Here is a 27058-nt window from a genome sequence, read left to right on the forward strand (position 1 = left end):
AATTGCGAGTTCCCAAAAAAAAAATGCAAAACGGCATTGATTCCTATGGGCCTCTAGGCCCATAGGAATCAATGTAATGCCATTCCTTAATTACGATTCGCAATTAAGGAATCGCAAATTCTGAAAATTAAGAAATCCTAAAAAAAATTAGGATTTCTTGATGCATAGGATTTTGCAATTCCTAAATTGCGATTCCTTAACCCCTTCGATGCTGGTGACGGAACCGTTCCGTCATCAGTCACGGCTGAACTGTGCTGATGACGGAACGGTTCCGTCACGACCGCGCCCTGTTCTGGAATGTCCAGCACAGGGCGCGGCATCCGCGCCGCGGTCAAGGTGTTAATTTTCGCAATTTAGGAAATGCAAAATCCTACAATGATGCATGTGGGTGATGGTCCTTATTCCTTAATTGCGATTAGCAATTTGCTAATCGCAATTAAGGAATTGTAAGAAATCGCTAAAAAGAAGCTGATTTCTACATACATACCATTTTGCGATTTCGAAATAGCGATTCCTTAAAAATCGCTATTTAGAAATCGCAAATGGTGATGATGATACATATGGCCCTAAGTGGTGTGCCCAGAATCACATGGATGCTGAGCCGAAGCCGAGACTCGAACCCGGTTTCCCAGCTCCAAAGTCATGTAGGCCTGAGATTAGACGCCATTGCCTAGCCCCCTGCACCCGCCCCATCCACATGACGACCCCCTCCCTCCTCGCCCTGCCCTGCACGTGACCGGGCCCCGTGGGGCTTTCAATCCCAGCCCGCGCGCCCCGATAATTGTTTGCGAGCGGCGCGCGCCGCCTGCCCTGACAGCGCGCGAACCTGGTGTCGCGGCCTTTAATCAGTTCTGAGGAGAAGCGGGGACCCCCTGCGGCCCCCAGGACTCGCCGCTACTTAATGCCGTCAAGAAACACTTCGGAGCCGGGAGGGGCCGGGGCCCCCTCTGGAAGTTGTTCTTTCTATACCCAGGGCTGAGCCGAGCTGGAAAACAACCGCGCCTGACACTCGACGAAAAGCTGCAAACATATACCTGCTCTGCGCACGGCTTCTGTGTGTAAGCAGATCTCCCTGGGCTGAGGCTTTAATGACGACTTTGATAATTCAATTAACGGTAGATTGGCAAATGCAAGATGCTCCCAGGCTCCTTTGAGTCACCGGATCTCGGGCCCTGAGGTGAGCGCGCGGGCCTCTGTGGTGCCGGACAGGCCTCGACAGTTCTCCCCTGTAGGGCGGGCGAGAGAGTGAGTGAATTAAGTCGCTTAGAGTGTCAAATTGCTTTGCTGTAAACTGCTTAAACGTGATATCCAATTTAAGATGTGAATTCCCCCTTCATCTTCTCCTCATATAGCGCCTTTCGAATTTGTCAATGGCAGGTGGGAGTCAGCCTCAGAAACACTTTGGAGTGTGCAAATGTTATTGTACATGTTCCTCCTTCCCTTGCTGGGTCAGGTCAGAGGTCCTGGAGTGACAACAGCCGCCATTTTGGTTGCTGTGTTGTCCTTTCAAAGAAGCCTCTGCAACCTTCTGCACAGCCCGCCTTCCTTGCTGCACGTTTTAGACTAAGATGGCTCTCCCTTCTGGCTGCCGTTGGGGTTTTGCCGGGTTGCGCTGCGAGTTTATTCACGCGGTATGAGGCAATATTCTGTTTAACAAGCTCCCTTGATTGGTGCTTCACAAAGTTGAGGCAGCACTCCTTCAGAGTCCCACAAAGCTAATCAATTATTTACTGTGGGTTAGTGGATAGCGCTTGGCATGTCACCTTGGCACCAGACAAAGCTTCTGGGCCTTCAAGTCATATTTAGGCCTGGTGGTCCCATTCGTTGGCTTTTGTCTGGGACAAACGTGGTTAGCGTGTCCCTGGTCTGGCCCGGGTTGATGTCCTTCAGCTGTAAATGAGGTTGTCGGGAGGGTTACTGTGACCTCCTGAATTAGGCGGGTCAGAGCTGGTGTGAAGAGTGTCCTCTGCAGACTTGTCTGGTGGGAGTATTTTCGGTGTCCCTTCTTTCTTCTGATAAAGATAGGGCGCTGTGTCTCTCGTACTGGTGTTTTCTGCTTAAAGGCCAGTGGGCAGTGTCCAGCTCTTTCCTAAAACTTGGAAAATGTGGTTGAACCCTAAGGGTTCCAGGCTCTTCCAGAGATTCACGTCAAGTGATTTCTTTGTTATTCGCCCGGTACCCTTGGCCTCTCCTTCTCTTTGTGAATTAGATCCCAGATCTGATGTCTGAGTGGGTATAACTGAAGCAGTAATAACTTGATGCAAAATCAGACCACAGTGCTGTCAGCAAGAGCAAGATGCAATAAATGACTATTCAACTCAAAGCTTGACTGGTAAAAGGATTCTTTAGGGGAGGGGGGTGGCTCAGCCAGGAATAGAGTGAAACGCTCTCCTGTTGCTCTGCTCCAAGGTGGTCTTTCCTGCCTACATCAGCACCCCGTTTCAGCTCTTTTCCACTTTGAGGGACACCGGAAACCCCTGGGAGTGCCTCTTGCCTGTGGTCGCTCCAGTTCCGACAGTGGATTAGGCCATTTGCCCACGATTGCAGTGGTGGTCTATGTGGATGCGGGACTTCACCCTCCTCCTTGGTTTCTCGGCTTGTACACCCTACCCAGGAGGACCGCATCAAGATTCTGGAAATGGCTTTTGCGACATTTGGGTAGTACCTGAACCCCCCCCCCAGCACAACAGAGGCAGCCCCTAAAAGGGCAAAGGTCTATGGACCCTCAAACTGGTCTATCTGTCTGCCCTTCACCGCCCCTGCCTCGTTTGTACTACCAGACTCCTCCTAGTAGACAGGAGTCACACATTGAAAGACTAGCCTACGCCACTCGCGGATTCCCCCTCCACTATCAGTCCCCGGCCACTCGTATTCGGAGGCACCATTTTAAAATTGAGGCAACCCATGGAAAGTTTGGTTGAGGAGACATGGACTCGCGCAACACCATCAAAACGATAGGATCTCACACACACCAACCAGGATTCAATTGCCTCCACTCCGATCACTCAGCAATACCTGGGCAGCTTCCTCCAGGTGATCAGATCTGAGATTGGCTCTCTGAAAACCAAGGTCAAAGCATGCCCGCCAGATCTATGCAAAGAAGTCACAGACCTGGGTGATAGAGTAGACAATATGAAATGCTTCTTAGATGTCAGGTCAGAAGATCAGAAGATGCTTTGGGAACAGTTGCGCACCCCGGAAGAACAGCAGATTACTGTACAGATGAAGCAGGAAGACGTGAAAAACATAAGTTGCTGAAAAAACATATGAATCAGGGGTGTGCCTACAGGGGCGGAAGGAGATGATCAGCTTGGGTTTACCTGTGACTTCCTCCAGGCAATCAGAGCCCAACCTGACTCTCCACCCATCTGACTAGACTGGGATCATAGGACTCTCTTCTCTCAACCTGCACAGGTATTCCCCAGGCACCCTCACACAAGTCCACTTCTTTGAGGACAAAGAAGAAATGATGTGGAAGGCCAGAGGTAAGGCAGACATAATCATCAGAGGCTTAACCGTCCATCTCTTTCAAGTGGTAGCGTCACTCACTCTAAAAAAAGCGCAAAGACTTCAAGCTGATCACAGACAATCTCAGAGAACACACTGTTAAATACCAGTGGGCCCCCCATTTGCTTAGTCTTGAATTTTCATGGAAAGGGAGATCAAGACAGTTCCACTCGCTCCAGAAGCTATAACACTCATATGACTCCAGACAGCGGAGGGTACCAAGGACTCAAACTCACCACACAGTAGACCAGACTGATGATCGGAGTGACGCACAGTCACTCAAGCCTCCTGATTATGTGGAGCTAGACCCAATGCTCCCAAGACATGCTGGGGCTGCAACAATATGCAAAAGAAACAATTGATGGACGGAATGCTGGACAATGCAAACAAACACCCCCAGTCACAAGGATCTGGGTTAAATCTATCATTCTTTTGCTCACCACACCACCTCAGTTTGGACCCAGCCATATGCAAATCAGTCTTGACCCTGTTCCTCATGGAAAATGGGAACAGTCCGGCCCGAACTGCCAAGCCAGGTCCTCCTTGGCCTGGAAACAAGTATCCTGGGACTGGTCTCAGGGCATCACCCTTCATCAGCCAGGCTAGCTTGAATCCAGTGGTGTAGTGAGTACGGGACCCACGTCTGGGCATACCCTTCCCACTTAGGGCTACATATGCAAAAGAAACAATTGATGGCCGGAATGCTGGACAATGCAAACATTCACCCCCAGTCACTAGGATCTGGGTTAAATCCATCATTCACCATACCACACAACCCTACATGACACACGCACATTCTTACATAACTTTGCCTTTTGATGCAAAACCCTATCTACAAAGAACTGTAGATAGGGTTTAGCGGAAAAAGTTAATGCCACTTCAAAAGAGGCGTTAACAGGATACATCTTTTCATTTCTCCTTTCTTTTCTGACTTTGCATTTGTCCTGCACTGTGCAGCACACATACAAAGTGGGAAAAGCTTTTAAACATTTCTAGGCATGGTATTTTGTACAGAAAAGGTAACCTTCCCATACAAAACCTATGCTAGAATCACAAACACACCCTAGTGCTATGGTGCTAATGTGTGTGCGTGGCGCAGGCAGCTGAAATCAGCGACAGCGTTAGGGAAAGGCGAAAAGAGAGCCCTATCTCTAGATACAGTGCTCTCCTGCTTCCAAGCAACACCGCACAGCCTCTTTGGGTGCTGCCTGCGTTGTGTGTATTTTTTGTAAATCTGGCCCTTAGTTGCATGACTGGTAGAGGCAGTCAGGCAAGGCTTGAGCTAAATGACCAGCTCAGCCCTAGTCCAGGGGACTGGCGAGCCTAAACAGAGCTGCATCATGCCTTCAAGAGACTACCTTTCTCCTTCCTATTACATTTCTAAGAGGCACAAAACTCAAGACGCACAACATGCATGCATGAAAGAAACCCAATGAGGTGCAATCCTGCTGTGTGTGTCTGAGGCCAAGGTGAGTTGTGAATAGCACATGTATCCGCTGATCTGAAGGAGGCAGCCAACTTTGTTTTTCTCATCGATGTATTTGCTCTCAATGACGCAATCCACTTCCCCTTATGCTCAGGTTTACACAAGTCAGTTATTTTGACATTTATACTTATGTCGAGGCAGATTGAGTGCCTGTACTTATTCATCATAGTATACTCTGCTCATTTCAGTCATGAAATAATTGAACAAACATTGTGTTGCTAGGTGGTAAAAGAGAAGTAGATATTCGTCCAGCGGCTCATTAGGTAGTCCGGAAAACCAAATTCAAATTCCAGGTTATCCATTTGACCAAATTGTGTGATCCTAGGCAAGTTACTTTACTTCACTGTGCCTCATTTTACAACTCGGAGAGAATGCGTGCTCTATAAAAGCCTGGCTTACGGATGCTTTATTAGATGCTAATGCCCCACGTACAGCATCTGTATGTACAGTGCTTACGACAAACCGACATCCCTTGGTTCACTTACTGCAGTAATGTGAGGGCATAGGCATCTCTTCTGCGTCACGGACATTGATGAAACATTGCATTTTTGTATTGCTTAATTCTCAGTTTGTTAGATGTTTGAATACTAAATTGTTTTCCAAGATGTAAGTGAATCTGGCCTTTTTATGCTCTGACTTGAAAGCGCAGCTGTCTCCAGACAATTATGTGATAATCACCTGGAGAGGGGTTTTGGCTTCACCCGGATGTTAGTAGCTAGGAGTACATCCATGTCTGGTTTGGGCAGATGTTTTCAGCATCCACAAAAAAGGCACTTGCCCTCCACACAGCTGTGATCATTTTGTTTATCCCGTTGTTTGAACTTGAACTTTCAGGGTCACGCATGATGGTAATGCTATTAAAGTGTTTTAGATAATTTATGGTGTTTTTCTCTGGCAGCAGCGCAGATCGGAGGAGGGCAGACATTAACCTACATGGATTTTAGGTCTGGCTTGACAACACAACTCTCATTCGATCTTTAAACGTACACCAATATTATTCTACAGTTCTGTGCTTCCCCATAAATACACAGTAATTCTCATGCTATATACGTGTAATGCGTCACATTACCAAACAACATTTCTTTAAAACCAGCCTTGGCATTGCCAATGCTTGTAGGTGGTATGTGCCGTTTGCCCTGGAGACGTGATGCTTTTTCCAAATACTTTCTCTATTTTCCAGTTCAATTGAATTGGTCAAGTCAGGAATTGATGGTGAGTGCTGTTCAAAAAAGGAGCAGTCCTCAGGCGAACGAGCAAAGGGAAGATGAGAGTAAGCAAAGGTAGTTCTGGGGTGTGCTGCAATAGGCCCACAGCCCCCGCGGTGAAGGGGCCCCGAGCTCCAGGGGGCCTACTCCAGCACTGTGCTCCTGGTCCGGGAGCTCCTGACTCAGTGCGGAGCATGGGGGACCCCTGCATGTACTTTGCAGGGGTCCCCGCCTCAAGTTTTGTTACGCCTCTGGTGTGTTGGCCATAGATCCGCTCAGGATGTGCAGAGTCACATAAAGCGCGGACATTTCGAAGAACACAAAAGCAACCATAATCTGAATGTGTTGATAGCCACAATTATTTCGAGCTAAATAAGGGATCAGGAGCGCATCACTGAGCACTTCAAAGATGTCCTGAGATGGTGCAGCCAGCTCTGCCTCAGCATCAGAAATCCTGCTTCTACGCTGCCTGGATCTCTCACGTTCCCTTCACCGTCCGAAACAGGGGCAGTTCAGGCCAGAAGTTTCACCACTTCAGGGCGCTGATAGATACCCACCTTTCCTTTACAATGCAGATAAATACAGCACCCATGAATACAATCTGCCAGATTTGCCATCTTCAGAGTGTCTTTCCTCTCCTCAAACTTTCTCAGAAACGTGTGCTGGTGCCATAGTGATTATGTAGACATTAAATGTACAATATGCAGTGGGGTACCAACTCCACGCATGATCAGGGCACCAAATATGATCATTATTTCATCATAGGAGTGGGAACAGCATCTACTAACAGCGAGTGCCACTGACTTCATATTTGGCTATTTGGAACTAGAAGTCATAGCCCAGCACCCACGAGTAAAGAAGGTTTGACGCTTGCATGACATAGTTGCTGCCTCACCATTTATTCCGCTACCACACCAGAGGATCTGAAGTGTAGGCTGATCACGGAGGGAGCCGGTGACTCCGTAAGATGGCGGGATCGTAGTACAAATCACCCCGTTAATATGTGTGTGGTACACAGGCACCAGAGTGAGTCAGTGGTGTTTGTGTTTTCTTTGTAAGAATGTTGTATCCAACCAGGGTTGTTCATGATTATACCTGTACCGGGTGAGTATGTAAATGAGCTTCCAAGTGTATAGCACCCGCCCAGCTGTGTACATCGGCTTCTTTATATGGGGAGATGCACGATGGGGAGCCTCCTGGATCTGATGTACAGGATGGAGGCGCTCCAGGTGAGCCTAGAGTACATGATGCACACTGAACCAGGGTGTGAGCTTGAGCTCCTATATGGCTGTGCAAGAACACACCCCACATATGAAGGAGAGCCACAAGCGGGGAAGCTATGCATTAATCCATCAACTCCCGCTGTGCACCTGAAGAACCCTATCATTCGTGCCCCTTCACAGATTAGCTGATCATGACCAGAGATGTTAAATCCTGACCCTCTGCCACGGAGTCTCTTCATCAGGTGTCCTCTATGCCGGGTCCGTCGTTCAGGCATTTCAGGCAGAGGGTTTTCTTTGCACCAAGCACAGCATGCAATTACTTTTCCGAAAATAAATTAAAAATATAGTTTTACCTCCATAGAACCTCAGACAATTTTAAAAACGGTTCCAGGAAGGTCAGGTGGGTATGATGAAATGACAATTGTTTTAATTTTTTGGTAGATTGCCTTTGCCTACACAAACACACAGTTAACAAATGTGGTGGGTGCCCAAAACTTCTGTTTAAAAGGTATTTCTGCAGTCACAATGGCAAGCGGGACAAGATCAGGAGAAGGCGTCTTCCATGACTGTGTATTTAAGCAATATCCGCATGCACTGGTTTCCATCAATATTCCCAGCTGCTCCCCATCCCTCTCAAGCCCTTTACTTCACAGCGGCTCCTTCACCGTGATGGATCCCTAAGTGACCTCCAAGGCGCGGCGATAATAATGTGGTGAGTCGCCAAGCCCTGGCAGCCGTCCATCCTCAGATTCAATTTCCATCTCACCGCTATCCCTTTCTCGATACTGTCCCACTGTGAATATAAAATTATATGTTTATAAGGATTTAAATCCAATCTTTCAAACTCTCTGCACTAGCCCGGATTAAATAAGATAATGAGCTTCTGTTTGCAAATTATTTTGCTCAATCTGCGATTGTCTCCTGTGGGTCACGATGTCCACCACTGAGAACCAGTAAAGCAGTTCTCCTAGCAGAGGACACGGATTGCACCAGTACAGAGCAGTTCTTTTGTTTCCTTGTTCTGTTAACATGTGGGATAAAATGTGACTTAATGGTTAGCATTTCTGTTTGTGGCACTAGGGGTCCTAATGCCACCTATAATGTGCTACTTTTACACCTAACCAAACGTCTCTGTGCCAAATTTCCCTAATTTTCTAAATTGGGAGTGATTAGAAGCAGGCTACATCCGCACTTCTTTCGGATACTTCTATCTACAGATTTCTCACATTTAGAATACCCCCTGGTACCAGATTGGATCTAAAGAATTCTTCAGCAATGCTCCCGCCGTCTAGTAGGTGGCAGTAAGTGGTTCAACTTTTACCACATGCCACCCCTGATGTGACAAAGCTGTATTTCAGTGCTTCCCTATGCTACTGGCATCAGATCTCTTCTTTCCATGCCCCTCTACACAGATCTGGCGCTGTCGCCAAGTTTTTCAGTTTTTTGAGGACTCCTAAACTCTGTCATAGTGTGTGTTAGTGTATGAGCGAACAGTCTCCCGACCGAAGATGACCGGGTTCAAGTGGAGCAGAGACTGCAGGACGTATATGTTGGTCATGGATCTGCACAAGGTATGTCTGTGGTGCTTCAGCTCCGGGCACTAAGTTGATGACAAGTGTGCCCTCATGAATCCCAAGGTGATTCAGGACCAGGAGGTGAAATGAACATCGCCAAACACAAGAAGAGGTTGTGGTCAAAACATAGGTCCCACTCCAGGTTGCCATCTTGAACGCCGTTCTGGCCACTCCCACAATATATCTGCTTTTCAGTCGAAGGTTTCTGGTAAGTCCACGTCAAAATCTCAACACAAACTCGATAGAAGAAAGCAGGACTTGTCCCGTTCCATCCTTCAAAGTCTAGCGGGAACGCGCAACCGTTGGCTAGCCTGCTAGATTCCAATCCATCAGCTGTGCTCAGACGCTGCCGGAGAGGCTTCATGCTACTTTAGGCCCTGATGCAGACTCAGTGCATGAGGTACCCAGTGTCTCTCAGTATGCCGATGAGGATGGGGACAGGTTGCTCCCACCTCATTATCTGCTGGCAGTTAGAATTTCCACCATACAGTTTGTATATGAAAAGGGGCCATTCTTTGTAGCTGCTGCCCATTTAGGCATCTTCCAAATTTTGGCTAAGATCATGGGAAGAACCATTGCTGTTCAGCTGATCACCAGTGCTTTTCTAAGCATTCCAGTCTGTAGAAGAGAGACCTCTTCCTCCTGTATCACCTTGAACAGTCAGCAGCACTGAACATTGGAAACCACCACCTTCTGCTCTCTACCTTGTCCTCCAGTATATGTTTCTCTCACACAGCCCTGCACCCACCCCCCTCGCTCATTTGATGTAGGAAGTAGATGGGTTTAGTCAAGTATCCAGTTATCCTTCACCTTATAATATTACCATTGAGAGTCCACTTTATGAGTTAAAATATTTCCTTGTATAAACATGCCACATGATGAATATGATGGGAAAGACTTGGGTAGGATCAGCAGGTTCATGCACCTGCAGCAGTGTGCTGAAGTGGTGTAGCCGGCATTAAACATCTGACTGGACTGAGGTAAATGGGAGCTGCAGCAGAATAGTCTGAAGAGTCTTGGACAATGGTAAGCCATAGGCCCAGCCTGAACGAAAGAGTTGGGTTTTCAGACTGTTCTTATACTATATCTTGTCTCATGTCTGCGAGGAGTGTATTTCATAACAAAGATCCATGTGCGTGGAGCGAGCTTCTAACCTGGTCTCTAAGACCAGGTAGAGAGAAGGTTGAGATTGGCTGACCTCAGTGTTCTGGAGGGTTGGTGATGGATGTACTGTACTCTATTTGACTATTATAGCCTTAGAGCCTGACGCAGCAGGCTCTACGGGCCATTAAAGTCCTGTTCGGCTTGGGCCTTTAACTAGAGAGCAGAACTTTAATGGCCGGTAGAGCCTGCTACGGAGGGCTCTAAGGCTATTAGACATTACGCCCTAAGGGGGCAGAATGTTCTAATTTGTAAAACATAGGCCTCAAGGAGCCAGAGGAGGTTGAAATCCCCTCGGGGTCCGTCAGGCCTTTGTTAAACACTGGAATGTTGATGCTTCCAGCTTCTACCGGCCATTATTCTTTTCAATAGAGCGCTCAACATTCCAATGTTCTAATATTACATACATTTGCTACTTAGTACCTCAATTCCCACTTTTTGCATGGTGTCTGCCCTGGAGTTGATGGCAGCATTGGTGGCTCAGTTAAAATGTTTTTGTTTTACTTTGCCATTGAACCTTCAGTCCTATGTAACTGTACACTCTGTGTACTCATTCAATATGGTGGGATCCAGCAAACCGAATAGTGTAAAACAACTACTGACTATGTCACTGTGCTCAGTGTATGTGCGAAGTTCCACCATAACCCATCACCCTTCAAATTGTGTATCAGCTGCTATGTTAAACAAAGCACACAATATTCATGTCATTCCAACATTTTTAACCTCTGTGTTTCTAGGTAGGACTCAATGTTCTGGTTCAAAGAGCAAATACATTCACTCCTGCTACTCGTCTCCTTATCCAGAGATTTGTGCCCTTTCCAGCTGTGGGTAAGTAATGGATGCACTCAGAATTTAGCTGACTATTGGTAAATTTGTTTTATATCATAAGTGTGTGATAAGTTGCATATTTGATGGAGCAACTGTTTATTTGATATTACACTTTTTTGGTCTAACAAAAGTTCTCTTATAGACTATGTGTAAATATTTCCCCAGCACAACTCATTTTTTAAATCAACTTATTCTTAAGACTTTAACTCAACAAGTCATCACCATCAGTCAACAATCTAATTAGGGCAGTGGAAGCAAACCAAAACTACAATACCCAGAAAACATTGAGTCCAGAACTGGATGCAATGTCCGCATTGGCTTGCAGTCAATCAATCAGGATTGATAAATTGCGACCAATCACCAGATAGGGTTTCCAGGCGCTTGAGGCGCAGTGAGGTACCACCCACCTTTTGATGCCTTTGTGGGCAACCCTTGCCATCTAGCTTGGCTTTACACTGATACATACCTTTAGGATATCTTTTCTCTTTTGTTTCTTAAAATAGACTGGCTTGTGTATTATCAGGCCCAAAGCATATATAGAATTATAGATTGGTAACTCAGAGGTTCTCAGTAGCACCAGGCACCAGTGTGAGGCTCTAGTTCTGCATGAAGTTACTCAGAACTCTGAGGTGAAAAGAACTTCTCCATTCTTCACTTTTACCCATCTATAAAGTATGTTTGGCCCACCTCCTCTACTGCTCAGATGAACAGTGCAGCGAGAGAGACTTTACTTGCTAGTCCTACATAGCAGACTCCAGCGACCCATTCCCACCCAATAAAAATATGTACTTCTGCATGGCATCCTGCCACTCGCCCCCTAAACCCTATGAGGTACCCTCCCCACAATAAAAAAAACCACACTGCTGTCCTGCCGCCCTCTCAAACCACATCCGTACGAAAGAATTAACCCTTACCAGGTGTCTTGCTACCATCCCCATTTACCTGTAATACCCTCTACCACCAAAATAAAAATTAAAAACCTGATATTGTGCTCTTTCCGTCATAAACCTCAGCATGAACCACTGAGGTAACGGGTTTTTAGGAACCCGCCGGTGTCAGGGGATAACACCCGAAGACCTCTGAGTTCCCTTGTTCCGGACCACAGAAACACGTAGTCTTCTAGTCGCAGTCAAAGATCAAGTTTTATTGGTAGCTACCAAGTAACACGTGTCCCAGAAGTACACCACACAGAGAGTAGGTTCTTGGGAGACTGTTCGTTTTTACAGAACCAGTCGTCTCCTTATATATCAAATATATGGCTTCAAGCAAGAATTCTTGAGTTTATGGTATGGCAACACACATATTTCTATAACAATACAAAGAGCGAAGTCATGTAAGCAAGCCCATATTTTAGATGTCCAGTTTGCTGATAGATTACCCAGTTGGACCGGGAACTCCCATCAGATATCGATGAACCACCAATAAAGGAAGGTACAACCCAGCCATAAAAGGGCCATAAACAAGATACGGGGACAGGTGCGTGTTTGAAGGAAACATGGGCTGTATGTAGTGAATGGTTCGTGGAATGTTATGCGTAGATGCTATCGTATTCGGCCACTGGGCGAGGAGCTGCCTAAACAGGTTTGGCCGAAGACAGTGGAGTCAGTTGGGACAGGTCAGGGGAAAGTCACGAAAGGTGGACGTGTCTATTTGGATCAAGCTCGACCTTTAATTGACTTATCATGAGGGCAAGATGCAAGATGGATGCCGTTCACAAAATGGAGTTTAAGGGATGGGACGGAAACTGCGATTTAGGGGTGTTGGCAACCCTCGATTGTAACGCAAATACATAGGAATGATGTCCTAATCATTATCGGTTCGTAGACACCAAAATCGTCTTGGTACGTGGAGATTTTGTGACACGGGTATTGGACCTCGATATCGGGAAAACCACAGGGTCCGGATTTTGGGAACCACAGACCCTCCTTTTGCCCTCATATAAGGCAATAACTCATGCTAATCTGAGTCCAAATCGGTATGAAGAAATTCGTGGAGATGTTGCTGGAGCATTATTCTGTTACTCAGCTCGTCCTGTGACACAGGCTTCCGTACACACGAGGTAGCACAGAGGCCACATAGTGCAGGAGCACACTGTATACACAAGCAAAACATGAACAGAAGTGCCAAGATCATCCCAATGAAAATCAAAGTTTTCCATCCCCAGGCAGTGATCAGTTCCCAGAACCACCCCAGCAGGGACCAATCCCCTTTCTCAACGTGAAGGGAACCAGATATTTCGTGTAGTTTGGAGATGGCCTGGTATACTGTTGGTGCGTTATCAGGGATGAAAATGCAGCAACTGGATTGGATGACTCTACACACACCACCACGATCGGCGAGTATAATGTCTAAGGCAATTCGGTTCTGAAGGGTCATAAGTCGATCCGACTGAAGCTCTGTTGTCAAATTGCCAAGTGCTCCGGCCGTTGTAGTCACGGCGGATTCAACTACCCTCGCTAACTGGCGAATATTCCTGCTGTTCACCATAGGCCCCCAAAATGGCAGAAAACCCTTTGAGAAGTCAGCGAATTCCTGACCCGCGGTGTCGTCTTTACTCACGACACCTCTAGCTGTCCTTGTCCGGTGGTAATCTGCTCGGGCCGTGTAGGTAGGAGGCAGCAGAAATGAAATAAAACATGAACCTGAGAAATCAGGGGGCAACCACGTGTAGGCTTGGTCGTGGCAAACGAAATACGTGCCTTTAGCTGCCAAGAGTATCGGGGAAGTTCGGGAAGCAAATACATATGTTTCCGTGCAAATGCTCTTTCCTAACTGTGCTGTGGGGTTCCTACCAATACCCTGTAAGCATAAGTGACCTCGGTGGGGAACTATCCAAACTGGGCGAGATTTCTGTGCTGCCTGGCTCTTGACCAGGTAAACCCCATGTTTGGTCACATTCCAACGGGAGTAGGGACTCAGTTCATCTTTGGGCATTGTCAGATAGGTGTCGATATCCCTACTCATGTTCCTTATCCCTGCGATTAGCGCCTTGTTACTGGAATCGCTCGCAGCGGAACGGGTCGGGTATGGTTCTAGGGCGAATAAGAACAGGGTCTGGAAAGCCCACAGAGAACCATAGTAGCTAAAGGGTAAAATGAAGTATGGGATCCCCTTATCGGTTGTGTGTGGCATAAGTCCGCATATCCAACAGTTTGACGTGTTCATTATGGACTGGTGTTGGTGTAGAAGCTGGATGAAAGAGTTGTTTACAAATTTGAGTCTTCGGGCAGACTCGTGTTCAGGTAAAGGGTGAAAGTAGTGTGGAGAAATAGTGGGAGGAGGTGGTGTCTGGGTGTCATTCGAAAAGGTAACTTTAAATACGAATAGCATATAACTAGTAAAAAACACAAGTGTGCTACATAACATTAAAACACATAATATCAGGAATCTTCTTCTGGACAGTATCGTGCATAACTGTTTTTCAAAGTTCGTGAGTCTGACAGGTCTCTCTACCCTTGGAAACTCCATCCTCTAGTTGCTGCCCGCGGTGGTTGATTGATTCTCCCAGGGGGCGCGCTCTGCTCAGTCCGGGGTAACTCCCGTGGACCAATCAGAACCGTGGACCTAGAACTTCCCAGTTGCACTCCCCAGACTTCAACCGCGACCCTAGCAGCAGAACCGGATGGCGGTTCGAAAAATCAAAAATGAGCTAGTTCCCTTGGGACGAGAGAGCTGAAAATTCAAAAATAGTTCTTAGGGGAAAAAGGAAATTACATTAGATCACACTTTATTAGTTCTTTTGTTTAGACCGCAGGTCGTATCGTCGTTTCCCAGGTACGGTGTGATCTTCAAACAGCGTTTCAGGTTCAGTAGTGTCCAATTGCATAGATGGTGACACAAGTCCTTGCAAAATATGATCACTCTCCTTTTCGGTACTAGTTCCTTTCAAACGGGCATCGCTGAAAGGGATGAAGCGAGGTACGGATTCTGTCTCAGAGTCAGCAAGTCCTTTGTTGACCCACCGGTCGTATGGAAGGGGTAGAGGGACCCGTTTGCAGTGGGTCCCATGTACCCAGTTCTTCTTGCCTTCAACCCGAACAGCGGATCTTGTTGAAAGTAGTACCAGGTGCGGTCCGGTCCACCTCGGTTGTCCGTTGTTGGTGCGCTGAAAATTCCGCAACAAAACCCACGAACCGGGTTCGATGAGGTGACCTGGATCGTCAGAGGCTGGTGGAGAAGAACTGTGAACCTGTTGGTGTAAAACACGCAATTTAGTTGTCAATTCGCACAAATAGTCAAGCAGTACGGGGTGCTCTATCTCGCTCAGTTTCTTGGGTCTTGGCACGCCCCAGACGTTGGCTGGGCGGCCAAACACGATTTCATGGGGGCTAAGTCCTAACCTGGAGTGGACAGTCGTCCTGGTTGACAAAAGTGCTAGAGGCAAGGCATCAGGCCATTTAAGACCTGTACTGGCTTGAATTTTGGCTAGTTTGAGTTTTAGAGTGCCATTGTAGCATTCTACTAATCCAGCTGATTGGGGGTGATTTGCAGCGTGGAATTTTTGGTGTATGCCTAGACACTCACACACTCTCTTCATCACGCATCCTACGAATTCACTTCCGTTATCACTCCAGACAATTCTAGGCATACCGAATCTAGGGAAGAACTCTTTGACAAGGGCTTTGGCAGTCGATAAGGCGGTGTTGTCCTTAAGGGGGTACGCTTCCACCCACCTTGAAAAGGCGCAAACAACAACGAGAACGTATTTCAGGTTGTTGCACCTCTCCATGTGGATGAAATCTAGCTGCAAAACCTCGAACGGATACGTTGGAGGCGCAAAATGACCAGCTGGAGTTGGCGTTCCCCTACCGGGATTGTACTTCAAACATACCATACACTTTCTGACCACGTTTTCTGCGTACTTTGGGATATTGCTATTCTGCCATACTGGGGCCAATAGTTTACATATTCCTCTCGAATTGATGTGTGCCATTCCGTGAGCCATCGTTACCACTGCAAGTACGTATGCATTAGGTAGTAACCATCGCTGGTGTTCCGATAGTTCGACCCAACAACCATTCGCATCCAATCTACCTGTGCTTTCTCTCCATTCATTCATCTCGTTCTCAGTGGCCTCGGCTTGTATTGATTTTACGCTTTCAATGGTGTCCTCACACATTCCTACATCAGCAATCCATCTAGCGGGACCCATGACATACATCCGACTCATTGTGTTCCTTGCAGTTCCTTTCGCAACCTCATCTGCAAATGCATTTCCGCGGCCAACATCATCCTGAATCTTTCTGTGTGCACTACATTTTATAATGGCGACTTGTAGGGGCAAGGTGAGTGACTCAAGGAGCTCATTGACTAGCTGGCCATGTTGTATCTTTGCACCATGGGACGTAAGGAACCCACGTTCACGCCATAATCTCCCAAAACTGTGAGCCACGCCAAAGGCATATTGGCTGTCAGTGTACACATTCACTCGCTTTCCTTTCGCCAGCACACATGCTCTAGTAAGCGCTATCAACTCTGCAGCTTGTGCAGAACTGTGGGGAATGCGTGCAGTCTCTACAATGGTGTGTAATGTTGTTACGGCATATGCTGTAGTCGTATCACCATTTGGCAACTTGAAACATGAACCATCAACCCATAGAGTATCATTGCATTCGGGAAGGGGAGTGTCCTGTGAGTCTACTCTCCCTTTTGTCTCTTCCTCTGTCCTGAAACAGCAGTCATGCTTGTCAATCTTGTCTGTTTCTGTCGGGATGGGTAATAACGTAGCGGGATTGAGTGTATCACACCTCTTTATATGGATGTGACTTGCTAGCAGGGTAAGTTCGTAACTGGATAGTCGAGCGCTAGTAAGGTGTTGTGTCTTTGTCCTATTTAGCAAAATGTCTACTGCATGCGGAACCATAACGATCAGAGTGTTATTCATGACTAATCCAGCAGACTGTCGAATGCAGACAGCTGCTGCGGCTGTTGCTCTTAGGCAACTTGGCAGTGCCTTAGCCACTGGATCCAGAGTTGCCGAAAAATACGCGCATGGGCGCTGTTTGTCCCCAAAGAGTTGCATTAAGACTGATAATGCACAACCTTCTTTTTCGTGGACATACAATGTAAAAGGCTTACTGTAGTTGGGGTTTCCCAACACAGGAGCCGAACACAATGCATCGCGCAACTCGAGGAAACTCGTCTGACAATCTTCAGACCAAGGCATAGGTTTAGGCGTGTCTTTGCGGAGTAGTGACAGTAAGGGTTTGGCTAGTAGTGAGAAATTTGGTATCCATTGTCTACAGTACGATGTAATGCCCAAAAAAGCTCAAACACCTCTCTGTGTCCTTGGGCACTTAGTTCTGTGATTGCCTGTATTCTTTCTGGTGTCAGTCTCCTTCCCTCCTTCGATAAGATGTGACCTAGGTAGGTTACTTCTTGTCGACAAAATTGCAGTTTTGAAAGGGAGACTTTGTGCTTCATGTCACATAGGTGACGTAATAGCGACAACGTAGCTTCCTTGCAAATCTCTTCAGTGTCTGCAGCGATCAGTAGATCGTCTACGTACTGAATCAATATTGACCCATCAGGCAGTACAATTGTGTCTAGTTGTGTTTTCAGAGCCTGACTGAATATTGATGGACTTTCGCAGTAGCCTTGAGGAGCGCATTTGAAGCGGAAGCTTCGTCCTCCTAAATTGAAGCCGAAAATGTCTCTACTCTCTTCGGCAATCGGGATGCTGAAGAAAGCGTTCTTCAGGTCAATCACCGAGAACCAAGCTGCTGAAGCTGGAACCATTGTCAATAAAGCAGTAATGTCGGGGACGACTGGAAACTGCGGTATAACTACCTTATTTACTTCTCGGAGGTCAATCACAAACCTATACACAGGGGGCTGTGAAGGATCAGTACGTTTCAAGATCGGTAAAACTGGACTGTTACAAATGTTTCCTGTTGTTTCCTCGATAACATCTTTATCGATCAAATCATAAACGATCGTTAACAATGCCTGTTCGCAGTCGTTAGAAATTTTGTATTGGGGAATACGTGGCAATCTGACGTTTGCTTTCAAAGTTATGACATACGGTGCTATCTCTAAACGACCTACATCGTTGGAACCATTAGCCCATAGTATATCTGGAAGTGATGACAATTCGGTTGGGATACCGTCTTTTGACAAGTACATTGGAGAAATGACTTTTCTCCCTAAAGTAAGCTGTACTCCCGAGGGAGAACAGTACAAAGTCGCGTACAACCTCTTTAGCAAATCCAATCCTAACAAATTTTCACCGCAACCTGTTGTGAGAATGAGGGGTGCTTCTAATTCACAGGGGCCAACAGAAAGGGAAATAGGACTAGAGATCGGGTTTCTAACAGGGGCGCCAGAGAAGCCTACTGAGACATTCATTTCGCCAGACAAAGGTGCGCCAGGAAGTTTTGAGTGCATAATAGAACTTTTTGTAGCACCAGTATCCAGCAGAAATGGCTCTGACACTCCTGAGGTAATTACCTCGACATAAGGTCCATCCTGATCTACTGGAACTGAAACAACTCCCTCTCTTTGTCCGTGGCTGTCCTAGCGATCGTTACCCTCATTGTCGTGTTCGGTGTAATAGTCGTCAGCATAGTACTGAGCTGACTTGGACGATGAATTACCCTGTTGATCAAAGCCATTCATGGATTTCTGAGGTGGAAAAGAAGTTATATTCTGAGTGAAATTTCCACGGCCTCTACCTCTAGAGGCATGCTGAACACCTCTTCCCCTTACACCTTGTGCACCGTTTAAACGTCGTGCAAGAGCCGGACAATTATTCCTAAAATGACCCTCTTCTTTGCAATACGCACATTGATTCGGGCCATACGTAGGACGCTGATGGGAAAGCTCGTTTCCTTGCGCGTCTCTAGAGTACTGCTGATTCTGTTGATAATTAGGCTGGCTAGCCATACGAGGCTGATAGGCCTGTTGGAGAAGAACTTTAGTTTTCAAATCTTTCGTCTTCTTGTCTGCCTTGTCTAACTCGTCTTTACGCCTATTTTCATAGTACTGGGCTGTTGCTAGAATCTGCGCTGACGTAGAGACAGCCCAAGCACTTTCTGAGTCTTTTAGTTTAGCACACAATTCAGGAAGCAAATTGTGTACAAACTTGTCTACAAACAGTCTTTGGCCACCCTCGGTAGCCATATCCTGACCACTATGGTCAGTGAAGGTTTCCTCAAATCTCGTAAAGAAGTCAGACACATTCTCGTCTTTCTTCTGCTTGCACGCGGATAGCTTGTCCCAGTGTACACGTACTTCAGGCATAATTGTCTTCATGTACGCGATAATTCTACCAGGAAGTTCAGCTATCAACGGCTCAGGCTTGAAACCACCGACTTGTCTAGCATCTGTAGTCGCAATGTTCGCCCATGAGTCACCTAATTCTTGGTCATGATCCGTATGACGTATCTTACTCCATAAAGGATGTGGAACAATGTTCCCAAACAACATGTCTATATCCGCTAGATTCATTATACATGAGCTTGCAGTTTGGGACAACTCCTTATAATACCCAGTCGGGTTTTTACGGGGATCGGGTAGTGTCTGTTTGAGCGCTAGAACTTCGGATCTTTTCCAGGGGACATGTACCCATACACGCTGGAAATGAGGCAGAACCGGTGGAACTGCGTTTGCATCACCTTCCCTCCAAACCGGAGGAACCTCTCTCATAGGGTACTGTCTTGCTCTTTTCCTACTATACGTACCACTGTCAGAGGATGACCCAGAATTACCACCTGTACTTCGATGTGATAATAATATCTCTACTGCTCTTTCAACGTCGGGACCAATTATCATACCCTCCCCAAATTTAAATTGTAACCTACACAACTCCTGCAGGTTGCTCTTCTGACCATTATCTTCCAAATCCTCACACAGGAAAACACACATCTGCTCAAAGACGTATCTTTGCGTTGGTTCATCCCATTGACGGAAAACGTTCATGACAGACTCTACATCATATCTCGCTGTATCCATAGCCCAATTTCGTGCTAACTTATTCAATGTTTCCCTTTCCTGATAATCAGGCATTTGGCTTCGTAATTGTCTTCGTTCCGTGTTAGGGGTCGTTTTAGGCGACCGAAAAAGTGGTGAAGGAAAGTTAGTAACAATGCTGGCCATTTTATGCCAGACGGAAGGTGAAAATGGAGGAATAGCTGGTAGTAGAACAGAGTCACGCAAAGCAGAAACAGAAATGTTCGTAGAACGAGTATCAGAGAGACTAGAAGGTGTGCTAGGCGAAATTTTAGAAGGAACGGTAGGAGAAATAGACGTGATCGGTGAGCCTTGAGGAGGCTGTGCCAAAGAAACAGGAGCCAGCTGAAGAGTAGCCGGTGAGTGCGGCAAAGGAGCCTGTATTACAGCTACCAAAGGTGCAACTAAAGGTTGCGGAGGTGCTGTGGCATTTTGTGCATAGGGTGGCGGAGAATTTAATAGGTGGGACATTAATGGATCCTTCTCGGATCCTTCCTTTTGACCTTGTCCCTTATTTGGCAACATCGGGTAACATTTATCTATCGCTAGTTTCTTGCTCCTAAGCATCTGTTCGCTCTCCTGCTCTTCCTCGTTATCTCTGTACGCAACGGCAGCTTGCACCATTGACATACCTCTTTTATTCTTTTTGGCTAATCTTATTTCTTTCTGTTTGGCTTCCTTGCGCCATAAGCGGAAAGAGTCAAACATCGCCGGCCGGGCTTTCTTCTTGAACAATTTGACCTCTAAGTTATCTAATATTTCTTGGTCGAAACTACCATATTGGGGCCATTTTAAAACACCATCCTTGCGGGTGTATTTTATCCATACTTCGTTATACGTTATAGGACCTACGCCGTGCTTTACATAGAGTTCATACGTTGGAGTTCCAATTGGAGGGACCGGACAGAAATCCTCCAATCGGGAGTCCTTACTACAACCAAGACAAAACAAGTTTCCAAGTCTGCTAAAACCAGGCATCTTCGCTCACTAGTCTAGCTTCAAACTTCAAAGGATTATCTGTTACGATATTTCTCGTGAATACACGAGTCCTTCGGCTTTGGGGCTTGCAAGTTCCAAATCAAGTCGTATCTCAAGGATACCAAAAACTAAGGACAAACTAAGGACTAGGAGACGCTCCACTTATACTTAACTGAAGTATTGAAGATCGATGACGTCGCTAGAAGACTCGTCTATCGTTTCGCTCTAGCAAGGATCACTGGGTCCAAAACAAGGCGATAGTCAGGGCAGCAGTCCTTCGTAGCCGTCGGGACGCGGGGAACCTCGCAGCAAAGACCTTCGGAACCACGTCGACATACAGGGGTCGCTGAAGTGGCTGGCCGTCCTCCGGAATTTTCACACGAAGCTCCTCACGAACATCTGGCTTGGACCGTCACCGCTTGATATCGCCCCGAGTTGGGCGCCAACTGAGGTAACGGGTTTTTAGGAACCCACCGGTGTCAGGGGATAACACCCGAAGACCTCTGAGTTCCCTTGTTCCGGACCACAGAAACACATAGTCTTCTAGTCGCAGTCAAAGATCAAGTTTTATTGGTAGCTACCAAGTAACACGTGTCCCAGAAGTACACCACACAGAGAGTAGGTTCTTGGGAGACTGTTCGTTTTTACAGAACCAGTCGTCTCCTTATATATCAAATATATGGCTTCAAGCAAGAATTCTTGAGTTTATGGTATGGCAACACACATATTTCTATAACAATACAAAGAGCGAAGTCATGTAAGCAAGCCCATATTTTAGATGTCCAGTTTGCTGATAGATTACCCAGTTGGACCGGGAACTCCCATCAGATATCGATGAACCACCAATAAAGGAAGTTACAACCCAGCCATAAAAGGGCCATAAACAAGATACGGGGACAGGTGCGTGTTTGAAGGAAACATGGGCTGTATGTAGTGAATGGTTCGTGGAATGTTATGCGTAGATGCTATCGTATTCGGCCACTGGGCGAGGAGCTGCCTAAACAGGTTTGGCCGTAGACAGTGGAGTCAGTTGGGACAGGTCAGGGGAAAGTCACGAAAGGTGGACGTGTCTATTTGGATCAAGCTCGACCTTTAATTGACTTATCATGAGGGCAAGATGCAAGATGGATGCCGTTCACAAAATGGAGTTTAAGGGATGGGACGGAAACTGCGATTTAGGGGTGTTGGCAACCCTCGATTGTAACGCAAATACATAGGAATGATGTCCTAATCATTATCGGTTCGTAGACACCAAAATCGTCTTGGTACGTGGAGATTTTGTGACACGGGTATTGGACCTCGATATCGGGAAAACCACAGGGTCCGGATTTTGGGAACCACACCATTAGCTCTCAAATATGTTAAAAAAATAATGCCTGGCAGGCTGCCACCCACCCAACAGCCTCAGCATTGTCATTTACAATGCCAATAGCTCAAACTCTTATAAATGCGAGACCTATTGCATTTCAAAGAAGCCGCCGCCATTGTCTCGGACCGCTTGGAAAGTGAAAGCACGCATGGGGCACTGAATGTTGCAGGAAAGCATGTCATGCCTGCAGTAGGAGAAACTCATTAAAGAAAAGAGTGCTTACAGACTAAATAAGACATACGGTGTAACAACAGGAGTAAAAGGGCTGTTCCTAATGGGAGGTTACAAATGAAGACAAGGCGGTACTACATTGAGAAATAGCAAAGTATTTAAATGTTGGGATGACATAATTTCAGGACCAATACGAGTTGGCACCTACGGAACTGTTTCGATATCGCCAGATTCGTCACGCACTGGAGGCAGCTATTCCGCCTGACACCGTTATTCCAGAGGCTTCCCCAGTGGAAGACAGACTATTGACTGAACACATGCACAAAAAAAGCCACATCCTTAACATATTGCAAACCTATTGATAATCACCCCGACCCCACACTGTCCCTACGAGAGAGGTGGCAGGAATAAGTGGGAGACATGGATGAGATGGATTGGCAGGAGGCGCTGGCGTCCCAGAGGGAGGTAGCTGTCTCGTCGAAACTACGCGTAGTTCATCTCAAAGTGTAACACCAAATCTATTACACCAGGGTAACGTTATATAAAATGGGAAGGTCCGATAGTTAGCTTTGCCTACAAGAGTGTTGGTACATACGTTGTGGGAATATCCGGAAATCGTAATTTACTGGGAGGCAGTGATACCTACAATAACTTAAGTTAGTCGGGTCCTGGTACCTCCCATGCCTAGGAGATGTCTTTTGAATATCTGGGAAGCCACAGTTCTTACCAGTGCTGCGCATATCTGGGTGACACTAGGTATAACCATAGCTAAAAGGAATATTGCATATGGATATGGATGTGGCGAAGGTGGCGGAAAGGGCAGTATATATACACAGGGGGTGCTCTAAGAAGTGGGACCGAGTGTGAGAACAGTGGAATACCTTCAGAGGTAATATATGTGTATCACCGACCGACGACCGGTCAACAGACAACAGTGATTGAATCATGAGAGGTATGGTGATCCTAACTGTATATACTTCATATCACATTGTATGAGAAAGCATGTAATGATGTAGAATGCTGCACTGTAAAATGATTACTGATCTCAATATTTCAGAAAATCGGATAATGTTTTGTAACAATGTTCAATAAATAGAATTAAAACAAAAGACAAGGCGGTACTAAGGAGGGACTAACACACCTATTAACGAATGAGAAGCCAGCATTTAGGAAGGACAATGACACAAGCCAGTGACAAATATGGGCAGAGAGTGGGCGAGGCTTCAAGTCCATACTCGAATACAGCATGCTTCGCAGAGCGGCACATGTGATGCCCAGGCTTGACCTAAAAACATGCAGCCCCAGGTCTTCGCTCCCCTTCACCGCTTATGAATGAATGAATGGTGGTTATAAAGCGCAACGTTCACTCCAAGGAGTATCTTGGCGCTAGAGGGAAGAGTATGAAGGTCAATGCAGAAGTGCAGCGGGAGGGTCAGATCTAAAGGAAGAGATAGGCTTAGATCAGAGCGAATACCAAATTATCAGATGTAGAAAATAGCCAGGTTTTTAAAAGTTTCCTGAAGAGAAGTTCTGATTGTGTCAATCTCAATTGTAGTGGAAGAGAATTCCAGGCTTTGGTTCCTAGTACCGCAATGGTTTTTCCCCCTTTTGTCTTCAAGCGATAACTGGGGGTTACTAGGTAGTTACATGAGGATGATTGCAGCAGTCACTGAGTAGAGTAGGGGTGAATTCTCGACCTGAGATAGGAAGGCCCCGTTGCCTTGAATGCTTTGTACATGATTGTTAGGACTTTGAATAAAATCCTTTTGTGAATTGGCAACCAGTGCAGCTGATTAAGTGCTGCTTCTGAAGAGGAACTCCTTGGGAGCCGAAGTACCAGCCTGGCTGCCGCGTACTGGACCACCTGCAGTTTTTTCAGCACTGATTTATTAGCTCCTGCATAGAGGCTGTTGCAATAGTCTAAACGAGACAGGACCAGTGCAACAGCCATCGACTTCCTAGCGTTGATTTGAAGTAGGTCCAAGAACTTTCTCAAAGTTTTAATTGTGTGAAAGCACATTCCTGCCCTGCAAGTGCTTGGCTATGAAAAGACAAGGTTGAATCAAACTTGATTCCCAAGTTCCGTGCTGTGGCCGCAGTATTGGGCGTTGGAACTGTATTAGCCGCCCACCACTGGCTGGGCGTGAAGGTGTTAGCCTTCCCAAACAGCAAAATCTCTGTTTTCTGGCTGTTGCACTTCAGATGGTTGAATTTCGTCCAGTTCATAACTGCCGTTAGGCAGTGATAGAATTTCTCTTCTGCCTCAGTGGAGTTTTTGTCTAGGGTAAGAATGATCTGGGTGTCGTCTGTGTATGTTATAGCTTCAACACCAAAGAAGTCAATTAAAATAAGCAGTGGAGTCATATAAAGATTAAATAACGTCGGGTTCAAAGAGGAGCCCTGTGGTACTCCTGCTGTTAGATGTTCTTCGAGTGATTTGTGGCAACCAAGGGTCACGATGTTGCGTCGATTTCCTAAAAACTACCAAAACCAGGCAAGTGCCTTGTTAGTGATGCCACTCAAGTCTGTCTTTCAGAATGCTGTGAGAGACCATATCAAACGCTGCCGATAAATCCAACAGAATCAGTATGCATCCCTACCATGATCCAAGGCAAACTTTAAGGTTTCCGTGGTATGGAGCAGCACGGATTCTGTTGAATGGCCTGATCTAAAACCAGATTGTTTGGGATGTAAAGTATTTTCTTTCTGCAGGAAGTCGATTAGTTGGTTATTAGCCAACTTCTCCACTATTTTACTCATCCAGGGTAGCAGTGAAATGGGTCTAAGGTTGGATAGAGTAGTGGGGTCTGCAATTTTCTTTTTTTGCAGAGGTTTTACCGCAGCAATCTTCCAGTTATCTGGTAAACAGGCAGATTTAAATGAAGAGTTAATCAAATGGTTTACAGTTGGACGTATGATGCCAACAAGTGCATGTAGTACTTTAGGAGGGCAAGGGTCAAATGGAGAACCAGATGTACATGATAGGATGGCTTGTCTAGACTGTTCCATACGAATTTCTTGAAAACAAGAAAACACTTGTGTATTCCTTGGGAATGCTTAATTATTTGTCGTGGGGATAGGTTCATTGAACTCTTTCGTCAGGTCTGTAATTTTCTGTTCAAAAAATTCTGCGATTTGATTGCACAGATCTTGTGACGGTTGGATCTCCAGATCTAATATTTTAGAATTCGTGTAAGATTTGACAATATTAAAGATAAGTTTCTGGTTAGCTGTTGCCTGATTAATTAGATTGGAATAGTAGGCCTTTTTTCCGCCTTTATTTGGTGGTGGTATTGTCTAAGAGCAGCTTTAAAGAGGATAAGGTTTTCTTATACATGAGTGGGGAGCTGGCCCTACGCTCTGAGACTTGTTTTCCCCAACCAGCTCGTGTCTCCTGAGACCCTCACAGGAATCTGACAGTCGGTGGGTGCAGCTACAGCATAACCTGCGGTCTTTCTCAGATCTGTTGTAAGGCTGAAGAAAGCAGAGGAGACCTACGGATGCCGACTGCCCTTCCGCTGCCGGGCTGGGGTCTCAAGAGACCGGGGCAAGGTCTGGGAACACAAAAGATTCCTTTATTTTTCCACTTGATGACTAGGAAATCCCAAGTGCAAAGCGTTAGACTGACTATCCTAACATTCATGTATGACAGTTGTAAAGTATTATGGTTTGTTTCAATCATTTTATAAATTTTTCTCATTTAAAGAAAAATATCCCTCCCGATCACCCTAGGCGCCCAGTCTAAAGGCCCTCCACTGGCTCCCCATTAGAAAGCGATTGATTTCAAACTCTGGTGCCTGGTATACAAAAACCTCAATAACAAAGGGCTGCAATGTCTAGCTAAAAAACTAACAAAACACCAACCAGTAAGAATCCTTCGCTCTACAAGCAAACATCTCCTAATGGTACCTAAGGTCCGCACAATCAGAAACGGTGGAAGATCCTTTTCCAGAATTGTTCCTGAAACATGAAACACATTGCCTCTACATCTCCGATTGGAAATCGATTACAGGAAATTCCGTAGATCCCTTAAAACCTGGCTGTTCTAGCACTGTCACCCTGGCCTTCTGGCTTTTTTTGAGTACGAGTTAGCGCTATGAGACCTATAAGTGATAAATAATAAATAAATAAATACCAAATAAATACACAAATACAATAAATAATACGCTTAATAAATACCAAAATACAATACAATACAATTTGAGTGCACTTACGTGTGAAACATCCTGAAGGTGCTCTCTTGTCTTTGAAAGGGCTTTTTCTACCACCTAAATAAACATAAGTGGGTGGTGTTGGACGTAGTGACTGTGCAAAACCCCAAAGTTATCTCCAGAAATACTCCACGCCATTGCTGCACCCTTGAGTATGCACTCTTTTCAGATAGATATCTCTGGGACACCCATTCCCTGCTCCTTACATCTCCTCACTGCTTTTTCAAGGGCATAGTCCCCAGATGGTCTTGGTTACCAGGCCTTTCGGATGAGAGAACGCGCTTCATTCCCTAAAAGATGTCCAGCAGTTAGTGGTTGGCTCCAAAGCATGTGGCCCTTGGACATGTGTGAGTATACGTGCATGGTACATCTGTTGAGCTAAAGATTCAACCTCTT

General features: G+C 46.1%; 1 protein-coding gene across 2 annotated transcripts in view; it reads left to right on the forward strand.

The window, feature by feature from the left end:
* The window catches only part of SFXN5 (sideroflexin 5), a 1158373-nt gene that overhangs the window by 601956 nt on the left and 529359 nt on the right, over nucleotides 1–27058 (forward strand). For both annotated transcript variants that reach the window (XR_013606958.1, XM_078674489.1), the window contains exon 10: nucleotides 10894–10984. Coding sequence is in view for 1 of the 2 variants with exons in the window: in XM_078674489.1 (XP_078530615.1) it covers nucleotides 10894–10984 (91 nt within the window). In the remaining variant the exon portion in view is untranslated. The remainder of the gene's footprint in view (nucleotides 1–10893; nucleotides 10985–27058) is intronic.

Source organism: Lissotriton helveticus, chromosome 2_1, assembly GCF_964261635.1.
Source record: "Lissotriton helveticus chromosome 2_1, aLisHel1.1, whole genome shotgun sequence".
NCBI classification, from domain to species: domain Eukaryota; kingdom Metazoa; phylum Chordata; class Amphibia; order Caudata; family Salamandridae; genus Lissotriton; species Lissotriton helveticus.